The sequence below is a fragment of the Heterobasidion irregulare genome (genome assembly GCF_000320585.1).
Source record: "Heterobasidion irregulare TC 32-1 unplaced genomic scaffold scaffold_06, whole genome shotgun sequence".
Lineage (NCBI taxonomy): Eukaryota > Fungi > Basidiomycota > Agaricomycetes > Russulales > Bondarzewiaceae > Heterobasidion > Heterobasidion irregulare.
The window spans coordinates 2,390,040-2,401,980 of NW_009258202.1; the positions used below are offsets into that span (position 1 = coordinate 2,390,040).

Below are 11,941 nucleotides of genomic sequence, written 5' to 3' on the forward strand. Positions count from 1 at the left end.
CTTCTTTCTCTTTCACGATACTGTTTGTACTCTGCTGTCTCACTCGCTGCACGTCTCTCTTCACGATTCATGATAGAATTTGTAGAGCACCTGGACCTCGCAAACGCGATAACAACACGATAAGTCTATTTGAGTTCAGAGGTCAACGACGTAAAGACGACGAGAGGGGGGGAATAAAGCTTCCACAGGGCTAGATAAAAACGCGCGTGCGCACAGGGGGTGTACACTGCAGGCCGGCGAAGCTTAGCTTGTAACAGGATAAAAGTCAGCGAAGAAGGAACAATGTGCGGTAGTAAGGGTGGGAGGAAGTCAAAAAAAAACCCCCAAGGTAACAGCGAAGCGTGCCGCGCACGGAAAGCAATAGAAAACATCCTGGAATAGCACGCGCGACGCGCGGAGCACATCCTCCTCCGTATAGAACACACAGCCGGGATCTCTGGGCGCCGACAGGGCGGCACGGGGAGATATAGAGATATAGAGAGGAAAGAGAACGAGGGGGAAAGGCGGGGCTTCCTGAATATACATGTCTTTTCTTCGTTCGTGCGCTCGGCGGTGGTGGGGCGAGCGCGTGTGGGTGTGGGCGCGGGTGCGGGGGTGGGCATGGGCGTGGGCAGTCGCACCGTCCGTCCACGAGCGCTCGGGCCCGTTCGTCTGCGCGAATAAAAGTCGTGAAGTAATAAGTAAGGTATAGCGAGAGGGGCGGTCGTGGGAGCGTTTGGCGTGGCGGCGTGAGGTGTCGGGGCCGTCGTGAGGTATCGCATGCGGGCGTGGAGGGGAGGGGGGGTGTCAGGCAGGGAGGTGGAGAGGTGGAGAGGTGGAGGTGGAGAAGGGATGCGAGGTATGCGAGGTATGTGTGGAGTGGAGTGGATGGGTGGATGGGTGGCCGGACGAGACGAGGCGGGACGGGACGGGGCGAGGCGAGGCGGTCATTCCCAGTCGATGCGGAGGCCGATGGGGCCGATGGGCTGCGGGCCGATGGGGCGCGATACTTCGCGCTGGAGCCACTTGAGCGCGCGCTTGTCGTCGCGGAGGAGCGGCTCGAGCTGGTTGAGGCAATTCTTGTTGTGGTCCTGCGGGGCGGGCGCACGGGGCCGGGTCAGCGCACGGCGCACGGCGTACGGCGCGGAGGGAGGGGAGGGAGGGGAAGAGCGCGCGCGCGAGACGCACCTTGAGCCACGTCTTCTCCTCCTTTGTGAGCATGCCCTCGTCGACCATGCGCGTCGAGATGGGGACGCAGGTGAGGCGCTCGAAGCCGAGCCAGATCGGGCCGTTGAACTCGCGCTTCGTCTGCACGTGCCGGACGACGAGCGCCGACTCGATGCGCACGCCCCACTGGTTCGGGTTGTCTGGGCGTGGGTGGGCGGGCGAGCGAGCGGGAGCAGAAGCGGAGGCAGGGACGGAGCGCGGACGAACGAACGAACGAACGAGCGAGTGAACGAGCAGTCGGTCAGCCAGCGTCGGAGAACGATAAACAGAGGCGCCACGCACAGAAGCCCGGTTCGTTCGTAATAACGTGCCCGGGCACGAGCTCGACGTCGTTCGAGAACGAATGCGGGCCCTCGTGCACGCTGAGGAACGAGCCCACGCCGTGCCCCGTCCCGTGCTGCGAAAGCGCGCCTCCACGTTAGCCTCGACCGCGCGGACGGAGGGCGACGACGACGCACCATGTAGTTCAGGCCGTCCTGCCACAGCGCGCGCCGCGCGAGCACGTCCAGCTGGCGGCCCGTCGTCCCCTGCGGAAATACCGCGCTGTCGATCGCGATCTGCCATCGAAAAAAAAAAAAACACGTCGGGTGAGCGGCGATGCGCGAAGAGCGAGCGAGCGAGCGAGCGGCGGGCAAACGCACGTGTCCCTGCAGCACGCGGGTGTACGCCTCGCACTGCTCCTCCGTCGGCCGCCCAAAGTGCGTCGTCCGCGTCGTGTCGCAGGTGCCATCCCGGTAGTTCCCGCCCGAGTCGCTGCAAACGCGCGCACACCATGGTCAGCGGTCAGCGTCCAGTCGTGATAAGAGGCCCCGCGGGCGCACGCACTTGAGATACGGCGTGTCCTTGTCTATCAGCCGGCAATTCCCCTTCAGCGGCGAATAATGCGGCAGCGCTGCCAAAAACGAGCCATCATCAGCACCCGCCGCCCGCTCCTCCACCCGCGCCATCCATAAACAACGCGCGCGACGACGGCAACTCACATGCATTCGGCCCCGACGCCGATATATTCTCGTACGCGAGCATCATGAAGTTCTTCGCCTTGCGCCTGTACTCCGTGAGCCGATTCGCGGCCTCCCACTCGGACACCGCGTACCCGCCCGCGAGGCGCTCCTCGAGCCACGCGAGCATGCGCACGAAGCACACGCCGTCGCGCAGGTGCGCGCGCTTCAGGCCCTGGATCTCGACCTCCGTCTTGACCGCGCGCAGCGCGTCGACGACGGGCGGGAGCACCGTGAAGCGGAAGTGCGTGAGCATGAGCGAGATCGCGTAAGACGTCTGCGGGGAGATGACGACCTGCGCACGCGCGCGCGGAGAGGTGGGAGTCGCGCGTCAGCGGGGCGGTGAGAGGGAAGGGAGGAATACACGGAGGCGCGGCGCACCTTGCCCTCGCCCCACTCGCGGCGGCGCACGAACGTCCATATATCGTTGTAGTCGCGCGTCTCGACTGCGAGCTTCTGGAGGTACTCGGCGACGGGGCGCTCGATCTTCGCGAGCTCGATGAAGAGCACCGCGCGGGTGGCGGACACGTACAGGTACGCGAAGAAGAGCGGGTTGTATGGGATGTCGTCGCCGCGGAGGTTCAGCGTGTAGGCTGCGCGGCGGGCGGGCGGGTGGGCGGAGGGCAGTGTGTGTTCGGGGCGGGCGGAGGGTGGAAGGCGAGGTAGGATGAGGATGAAGCGACAGGCGACAGGCGATACGAGACAACACGCACCGATCGACTGGAGCGACGTGATGAGCGTCCCCGTCTGGCGCTGCGCGGCCGTCGGCGGCGCCTTGGAGTACGACGGCACGGAGGGCGGCAGCGCCGCGAGCCAGTCGCGTATCTCTGCCAGCTTGCGCGCCGCGTCCTTGCCTGTGTCGCGTGGGCGTGGGCGTGGGCGTGGGAGTCAGCGGGGCTCGCGCACACGAGAGCGAAAGAGAGCGAGGAGGCGAGAGGAAGGAAAGGAAAGGAAAGGAAAGGAAAGGAAAGGAAAGGAAAGAAAGAAAGAAAGGAAGGAGGGAAGGGAAAGAGGGAACAGCGAAAACCCCGCCGCCGACGCACCCGTATACTCGATCGGCTGCACGTACACCGCGCTCCGACTCCGCGCGGGGCGATCCTTCCACAGCAGGTCGACGAGGTTCTGCGGCGGGAACGCGAGGCGCGCGTTCTTCGGCGCGAGGCGCGCCTGCAGCGCCGACGCCCTGTCGTGCGCGATCATGCGCGCGTCGAGGCCGATCTTGGAGTCTTGGGCGCGGTCCTGAGGGCGCGGGCGGCGGGCGGGGCGGAGGGGCGGGGCGGAGAGTGAGCGCAGGAGCGAGAACGCGGGCGAAGGCGCGAAGGCGCGGGCGGTGAGTAAGCGCAGAGAGAGAGTGGAGAGAGCGGAGAGAGTGGAGAGAGAGGAGAGAGTGGAGGAGAGAGGGGGGCGAGGAAGAGGGACGCACCACGAGCCACTCGATCCAGTCTGCGGGGCCATCGGGCGCGCCGGCGGGGATGAGGATCCAGTTTTCGTCGAGCTCGTTGCGGGCCTGCAGCCAGTAGCGCGAGTCCGTGATCAGGTAGGCGTTCGACTTGGACACGATCGCTTGGCCTGCGGAGCCTGTGAACCTGCGGTGGCGGCGGCGGCGGCGTCACGAGGACGAGGCGAGGGGGAGGAAAACAAAGGGGACAAAGGGAGAGAGAGGAGGGAGGGTCAGCGAGGCGGGGACGGGAGGGGAGGCGCGGCGAGGGAGAGCGCACGCACTGGGAGATCCACTCGCGGCGCTTATCGCCCGCCGAGACATACTCAGACTGATGCGCGTCCTCCGACGGGACCACACTGCACCGTATCCCCATCAGCCCGCGGCACCAAGAAAACAACAACGACGAGGAGGAGGAAGAGGAAGAGGAAGAGGAAGAGGAAGAAGAGCGGCACCGCGCGACGCACTAATAATCCAGCCCGTCCTTCGCCATCAGCTTGCGCAGCTCCTCGAGCCGCTCGCGCGTGTCCTCGACCTCGCGGATCGGGTCGACGTAGCCCTCTTTGCGCTCGAGCGCGGAGCCGACGAGCGTGCTCGCGGCGTCGCTGTCCTGGAAGGAGGGCCAGCGCGAGACCTTGCTGGCCTTGCTGGCCTTGGACGCTTTGGAGTCCTTGCTGGCCTTGGAGTCCTTGGAGTCCCTGCTGTCCTTGCTGTCCTTTGAGGCCTGGGAGACCTTGGAGCGCTGCGAGACGTGGCGCGCAGGCGCCTGGGTCGGCGGCGGCGATGCGGTGGGCTGGGGCTCGCGCGGGCGCGGCGAGGGGACGGGGAGCGGCGGGAGGGCGTCGGCGCCATACACGGGGAGGACGGTCTCTGACGACGAGCGCGGGTGGGCCATGACCATCGCGAGCAGCGCCTCCTTCTCCTTCTCCTTCGTGCGGCCGATGCCCCAGCCGTAGCCCCAGTTGCGCCGCGCGAGGAGGCCGGGCGGGGCGGTGGGGCGGCGGGCGAGCTTGGAGTGGGTGCGGTCGAGGGTGGGGAGGGGGGCGGTGACGGCGTAGGATTCTGTGTCGTCGGAGAAGGTGAGCTTGTCGTCCGCGCGGGGGTAGGAGTAGGAATCGGGGGTGCGGGCGAGGGCGAGGCGGGAGGGGGCGGCGTCTGTGACGGTCGCGGTGGGGGAGTAGGAGGCGGATCGGTGGAGGGAGCGGTGGGAGGCCTGCGTCTGCGTCTGGGAGGCGTAGCCCGAGGGGTGGGAGGCTTGGGAGGGCCGCAGGGACGATTTTTCGTCGAGGAAGAGGGCCTGCTGCTTCGCCTTGGACTTGCGCGTGAACGGGAGGCACAGCGGCGGCGGGGGCGGCGGGGGCGGGGGCGGCGACATCGAGGTGGGGAGGCGAGGGTGTGGGTGTGCGGCGAGTGCGAGGGAGTGAGTGTGTATGTAAGAGGACAGGCGTGCAGTCGCGCGATGAGTCAGCACCTCGCCTCGCTGCCAGGCGCTTCCAGTCTAGCCGTTCTCTCTCCATCCCCCTTCCCCACAGCTGCACAGCACAGCGCAGCCGGCTGTAGCTTGTGTATGGCATGAATGCAGCCGCGAGCGGATCGCATCCACGTATGGTCAGTCAGCTGTCGCCACCGCGAGGCGCACGGCCCACCACCAGTGGACGACCCCGGCTTCCATCCGCCGCAGTTAGGCGTCCATGAAATCACGCTTCCGAGACGCGCGCCGCATCCATCGTCTACAGCGTCTATTAAGAGCATCCGATCCAGAGCGCGGTCGAAGGATCGGTGGACCGCGAGTGGTATGGTCGGCGATCCTCTATCGATAAGCAGGCCCCAGGGGCGGACGGCGGCGCGGGACGCCTCGCTGACCGGCGCTGACCGTCGTCCCATGGCCTGATAGAGCCCGATGGTCCCTTCGGGGCCTCCGGATGGCCCGTGCGCGCCTCCAGGTATGCGCGTGCCGCTCAGCGCGCCGTGGCTGCTATCATCTCCCGTCCGCCATTATTGCGTTACCGTGCTACCGTGTGAGCTGTGTTGTTGGCTGGGATTAAGCTGAGGTTAGCTCGTGCCCGTGCCCGCGATCGATCGATCGACGGGTCCGGGCTCCTAGTGGGCTCCTGCGATTCCTCTGGCTTTCCTCTGCGATCGCACCGATATAGACAGGGCTGGTCAGGGCTGCAGCTGCGCGGGAGCTATTCCCGCGTGCGTACGTGCGTCCGTGCGTGGATTTGCGAGAGGCGTGGCGTGGGCGCTGGTCTCGTCTGTGAGAAGAGAAGAAAGAAAGGGAAGAGAAGGAAGGGAAGGGGGAGAACGTTCCGCGTCGAAGAAGGGGGACGTTCGGCGAGGGGTGGCTGGGGCCACGCGGTGGGGTGCGGAGCGAGGCGAGGGGGTGGCCACGGGCGCCGGACGCGCGAGATATGGATTTGCATGGGGTGTGAGAGACCCGCTCGCTCACGGAGGGGTGCAGTGCCGAATGAATGAACGAACGAACGAACGAATGAATGGAGTGCGGGGCACTGCGCTGCGGTCTGCAGGCGAGTGGAGAACTCGAAGGCCGCGATCGGGGGCGCGCACAGGGAGTCCGGCGTCCACGTCCAGGCCGGGCGATGGACGCGAGGCCTAGCGTAGCGCACGTGGGGCGACTGGCCAGCGTCGGTGTCGGGATCGGTGTCGGGCGCTCTGCCACAAGACATGACGTCACGCCCGCTCGTTTATCCCGAAACGGCAATCGACCTGTAGCTGCCTACTTCTAGCCCTTCTGACCCCCTCCGACGCGAGCCCGCTGCACAAAGTTGCGCCATCCAAGCGAGACCGGCGGCGGCGGCGGTGCAGCTCGTTGGCATGCCGGATCAGCACTGCGCCATTCGGATGATAGTAGACGGTGAGTGTCCGTGCAGGTGCGTGCGTGCGTGCGTGCGTGCGTGCGTTCGGCGGGGGAAACGTCGGGCGGAGGCGCGGTTCCATTCATCGACGACGACCGCAGACCCGCGTGAGCAGACCAGGGCCACGGCCTCTGCACTGCACTGCACTCAGCTCGCCGCGCCCGACCCCACGCCTATTGCCTACCTATCGCGTGCGCGCACGTCCTCCCGCGCTCGGCGCCCTGCACACGGCTGTCCGGCGTGGGGAGGGCAGACGGGCAGACGGGCGGGACGCGTAGGTAATGGATTCGAAGCCCGCGCGGCTTCGCGCACTAACGCTAGCCACGCCCGCTAGCCACACCGAGCGGCACATAAGACCCTGCCCGCTCTCTCCTCCCCCTCCCTCCCTCCCTCTCCCCTCTCCCTCCCCCTCTCCCTCGCCCCACCACGCCCCACCTTCCTTCCCACCATACCCCACCCCCCACCCCGCGAGCACCCGCGCCCACAACCCGTCCGACGCGCGACACCCTCCGCAGGCGCAACCCCGGCGAAACCTCGACGCCCAGGTTTCCCCATCCGCGCACACATCGCCCGCACCGCGGCGCCCCCTGCCCCAGTCTGCCCTCGCCCAGACGCCCCCTGCCCACACGCGCGTAGCCCACACGCTCGCAGCCCACACGCTCGTTGCCCCGTCTGCTCTGCGCCCGCGGTCACAAGCGGGCCCCGTCTGTCATCCCTCGTCTGTCCTTCCCGCTTCATCTGTCTGTCCTTCCTTCCTTCCTTCCTTTGCCCTGTTGTGTCCCGATAGCTTCGCCTTCGACGCGCGTTAGACATCGGAGACTGCACGCACGCGCGCGCTCCCCCTGACTGGCTCTCTGGCCGCCTGACCGCGACCAAGAAGCCTTGCCCTGCCCTGCTCGGCCTACTTAACCTCCCAAGTTTCGCCTCCCCGTCCTTCTGCCCTCTGCCCTCTGCCCTCCTTCCCTTCCCTTCTCTCCTCCCCTTCCCTTCCCTTCCCTCTTCCCCTTCGACCTTCCCCTCGACCACTTCAGCCCTTCCCCTTCGACCTTTAACTCTTCCCCTTCCCCACCTCCCGCACCGATCGATCACAGAATGGGTGCCGCCCCCGCCCTCGCCTCCGCCTCCGCCTCCGCGGGCTCGGGCTCGGGCTCGCAGACTTACGCGGGCCTCGTCGATCCGTCCGCCGTGCCATGGTGGAAGAACCGCCGTGCGTGCTCCGCTTCTTTTGGTCTCTCCGTTTTCTCTTTATCTTCTCTGTTTCTCGTTTCTCGTTTCTTGTTTCTTCTTCGCCCTCGTCGCCCGGTTGTGAGTTCGGTGGACTGACACGTCGCGTATACGCAAACGCAATCGCAATCGCAAACGCAAACGCAAACGGAATCGCGAATGGGAATGTAGGGTTGCTAGCGCTGAACGGGTGGATCGCGCTCCTGTCAGTCCTTCCCCCTCTCCCTCTCCCTTCCCCTCCCCCTCCCCCTCCCCCTCTGCATATCTCCCATCCGCCCGCCCACCGAGAACCCCAGCGCTGACTCTCGTGTGCGTATGCACGCACGCACGCACGCACAGGCTGATCACATCGACCACGAACGGATACGACGGTAAGCAGCCCCCGCCGCCGACCCTCTTTCTCTTCGTTTTCGGAGCCGAAACAGCGCCGCTGACCGGCCGTGCGCGCGCCCGTCGCCCGTCGCTCTTCGGGGTGAACAGGGAGCATGATGAGTGCGTACCCTCCCTCCCCCCGCTGCCTATCGCGCTCGCTTGCACGGCTGACTGCTCGTTCGCTCGCTGGCGTCCCTGTTTGTCTGGGTGCGTAGACGGCCTGCAGTCCCTCACGCAGTGGGAAGACGCCTTTAATAACCCCTCCGGCGGAATGGTGCGTTCTCGCGTCTGCGTCTGCCGCAGCCCCCGTCCTCTAAACATGCCCCCGTCCTCCCAGCTCGGCCTCCTCAACGCCATCCAGGTACGCACCCCGTCCGCCCCGTCTTGCGCTAGCTCACCCCGACGCCGCGCGCCGCGCGCGCCAGAACATCGGCTCGCTCTGCGCGTACCCCTTTGCGCCGTACGTGACCGACGGCCTCGGCCGGCGCCCCGCCATCCTCCTCGGCGCGGCCCTCATGCTCGTCGCGACCGCGCTCCAGAGCGCCGCGCACTCCGTACACATGTTCATCGGCGCGCGGTGCGTTCCCTTCCTTTCTCGTTCCGCCGCGCGTGTCCTGCCCTTGTCGTTCCTGTTCCTCGGCCTTCCCTCGGTTTCGTTTCATTGTGGTTCACGTGCTCCCCTCGCGTGCGCGCTCGCGCCATGTGCTTCTGTCCCTTACGCGGCGCACACTCGCCGCGCCCCGGGGGCCCCGCGGCCGCGAGGCTGGGCGCAACGAGACGAGGAGAGGAGAGGCGATGCGGAACCTGTTTCGCGCTTCCGTTGCGATGATTGCCGACCGACACTGACGCTGCCGCTGCCATCCCCCCGCTGCCATTCCCGCTCCCGCGACGCTACCAGGTTCCTGATCGGCTTCGGGCTCACGTTCGCGGCGTCCGCGGCGCCGCTGCTCGTGACGGAGATCGCGCACCCGTCGCAGCGCGGGCAGGCGACGTCGCTGTATAACTCGCTGTGGTCAGTCCTCGCTCCCCGCATGCCTTCCCTCGTTCCTTCCTGCACGGATAGAGCGCGCTGACGGATGGAATGACTGGACGGTGATCGTGCGTGCGTGCGTGCGTGCGTGCGTGCGTGCGTGATAGGTTTTTGGGGAGTATCATGTGCGTCGCTGGTTTTTCGCTCCTGCGCCGTGTCTTCCTGACTGGAATGCTGTTGCGACCGCCGTGCGCACAGAGCGGCGTGGACGGTAAGCACCGTGCCGCCTTTGCGTTTTCGCTTCCGTCGAGCCCCGCCGCTGACACTGCCGACCCTGCCCCTTACGCCGACACTTTCTCGCGCGCGCGCGCGCAGACCTTCGGCACGTTCACGATCCAGAGCAGCTGGGCGTGGCGCATCCCGTCGATCCTGCAGGGCCTGCCGTCGGCGGTGCAGGTCGGCCTCATCTGGTTCTGCCCCGAGTCGCCGCGGTGGCTCGTGAGCAAAGGACGGTGAGCGCCCCCGCGCGGTTTTTGGCGTCTCGCTTTGCGCATGGCTGAGCTGGTTCTGTTCTGCTTCTCGTGGCCGTGCAGGGAGGCGCAGGCGCTCAAGACCCTCGCGTACTACCACGCCAACGGCAACGCGTACGTGCACCCGTCGCTCGTGTATCGTCTTTGATTTAGCGGCGCTCACGCGCGCCTGCGGCGCTGCCGGCGACAGGCAGGACCCGCTTGTGGAGTACGAGTTCGAGGAGATCAAGGCGGCGATCAAGCTCGACCGCGAGGTCGCGGCGGACGTCGGGTGGCTGAGCCTCGTCCGGACGCCGGGGAACAGGAAGCGCATGCGGATCATCGTCGCGATCGCCTTCTTCTCGCAGTGGTCGGGCAACGGACTGGTGTGAGTGCGCGCACGCGCTTCGTTGTGTGTGTTTTTTGGTTTGGGGTGCGTGAGGCTCACGTGTGTGTGCGTGCGTGTGTGTGTGTGTGTTGCAGGTCGTACTGTGCGTTTTTCTGTGCTTGGTGGGTTGGGGAGCGGAGGGCGCTGATGGCGTGTGCTGCTTTGCTAGATCTCAAGCGGGTCTGCGATTCGGTCGGCAGTGCGTTCATCGTCTCCCGTTTTCCCCTCTCACGCGGCTCACCCTCCTCCTCGTGATCCCCAGTCACCGACCCTACAATGCAGCTGCTCATCGTGCGTCCCCATATTCTTCCCCGTGTCGTCCCACCCGTCCTCAGATCGCCCCGCCGTGCCGGGATCACAGAACGGCGTGCTCAACATCTGGAACTTCTTCGTCGCCGTCGCCGCAGGGCTGCTCTGCGACAGGGTCGGCCGCCGGCGGCTGTTCATCACCTCCACCGTCGGTGCGTGCTCCGCCGTGCCCCGTCTTCGCGCGCGCGCTGACTCCGCGCCGTGCCGCGCCGCCCGCAGGGATGCTGGTATTCTGGATCATCCAGACCATCTGCTTCGCGGAGTACTCGAAGCACGGGAACCCGGCGACCGGCCGCACGGTCATCGCGATGATCTGTACGTCCCCCGTCTCGTTCCCGACGCGCCTCTGATCCCGTGCGCGCGCTGACCGGAGCTTTTTTTTGCGGTCCGCGCAGTCGTGTATTACGCCTTCTGTGCGTTCCCGTCTTCTTCTTCTCGCGCGTCCGAGTGAATGGCTGTTGTGCTGACTGGGTGGGACGTCGGACGACCGAGGGACAAAGACGACGTGAGTTTTGTTTTGGGGGACGTCGTGTCGTGTTCGGTCGAGTGATAGCTTGCGTCGTGATAGATTGCGTTCACTCCGCTCATTGTGTCGTGAGTGGCCCGCCCGCCCGTCCGTCCGTCCGTCCGCGCGCGCGCTCATTCTCCGGCCCGCAGGTACTCCGTTGAGATCCTGCCGTTCGCCATCCGCGCGAAGGGCTTCACCGTGTTCAGCTTCGCCGTCTCGCTGTCCCTGATCTTCAACCAGTGCGTCGCCGCGCCGCGCCCTCCCCTCCCGCCTCGTCTTTCCCGCCCCGCGCTGACCGCGTGGCACGCCCGTGCACAGATACGTGAACCCCATCGCGCTGAACGCGTCAGTCGCCCCCGTCCTTCTCGTTTCCCTCGCAGAGCTGATCGCCCGTTCATGGCAGCCTCGGATGGAAATACTACGTGAGTCGTAGAGTGGCCGAGGAAGGCCGAGGCCCCGCACGCTGACCGCAGTCGCAGCTGGTCTACGCCTGCTGGCTCGCCTTCGAGGCTGTATTCGTCTTCGTCTACATCATCGAAACCAAGAACGTGCGTCGTACAGTCCCTCTCCCACCCTCTCCCTCCCGTGACGATCTGTCGCTGACACACGCGCACGCCGCCAGCGCACGCTGGAAGAGACAGCCGCGTACGTCTCCGTCGCTTTTTACCTCGCTGCGGCGCACTGAACTGACGGCCGTGTCTAACAGGCTATTCGACGGCGCGGACACCGTCGCGCAGATCGCGCAGCAAGCCGCCGAACAAGCGGGCACGAGCACGAGCACCGAGCGCGACAGCCAGGATCCGGAGAAGCACGGCGGGAGCGTGGAGAAGGCAGAGGTCGAGACGGAGAGCACGAGCTGAGAGCGCCGGCGGTGGACGGCTTGGGTGTCGTCATGCTTGGGGATATCGGTGTTGGCGCCCCCTCCGATGGGCAACTAATTTTTGGCTTCTGCGTGCATGGTTCTTTCCCTCTCCCGGGCCCGAGCTCAAGTCCCTTCATCATTGTGTATTAAATATTCGACGTGCGATGGTGGTGTACATATATCTGCGGACTCGAGGACTCTGGCTATTGTAGAGATTTTTTTTAGCTGGACCCCGTTTGCAGCTGCTGGTATAAAAAAAAAATCGAAGCCAGTTCCGGGGT

General features: G+C 65.9%; 3 protein-coding genes across 3 annotated transcripts; 2 read left to right on the forward strand and 1 right to left on the reverse strand.

Moving 5' to 3' along the window:
- Positions 1–102: 102 nt before the first annotated feature.
- On the forward strand, positions 103–926 carry HETIRDRAFT_440645 (uncharacterized protein). The gene has a single exon (XM_009549528.1). The coding sequence runs from the start codon at positions 524–526 to the stop codon at positions 689–691; it is 168 nt and encodes a 55-aa protein (XP_009547823.1). The 5' UTR covers positions 103–523; the 3' UTR covers positions 692–926.
- HETIRDRAFT_440646 (Metallo peptidase M24) lies at positions 103–4,018 on the reverse strand (the record flags this gene model as incomplete). Its single annotated transcript, XM_009549527.1, has 12 exons — positions 103–1,070; positions 1,168–1,346; positions 1,489–1,603; positions 1,665–1,763; positions 1,848–1,959; positions 2,032–2,098; positions 2,187–2,499; positions 2,586–2,797; positions 2,918–3,058; positions 3,248–3,443; positions 3,628–3,790; positions 3,927–4,018. 12 exons carry the CDS (start codon positions 4,016–4,018, stop codon positions 927–929), a joined length of 1,833 nt encoding a protein of 610 aa, XP_009547822.1. The 3' UTR covers positions 103–926.
- Positions 4,019–7,610: 3,592 nt separating this feature from the next.
- On the forward strand, positions 7,611–11,888 carry HETIRDRAFT_62185 (MFS sugar transporter; the record flags this gene model as incomplete). The annotated part of the gene is made up of 25 exons (XM_009548691.1): positions 7,611–7,725; positions 7,914–7,947; positions 8,082–8,113; positions 8,223–8,234; positions 8,330–8,388; positions 8,452–8,475; positions 8,540–8,691; positions 9,013–9,157; positions 9,460–9,596; positions 9,678–9,728; positions 9,805–9,981; positions 10,077–10,084; positions 10,151–10,180; positions 10,244–10,272; positions 10,343–10,442; positions 10,510–10,605; positions 10,686–10,703; positions 10,774–10,778; positions 10,859–10,884; positions 10,948–11,037; positions 11,117–11,143; positions 11,202–11,220; positions 11,278–11,346; positions 11,421–11,443; positions 11,505–11,888. The coding sequence occupies 25 exons, from the start codon at positions 7,611–7,613 to the stop codon at positions 11,656–11,658; spliced, it is 1,632 nt and encodes a 543-aa protein (XP_009546986.1). The 3' UTR covers positions 11,659–11,888.
- Positions 11,889–11,941: the final 53 nt, after the last annotated feature.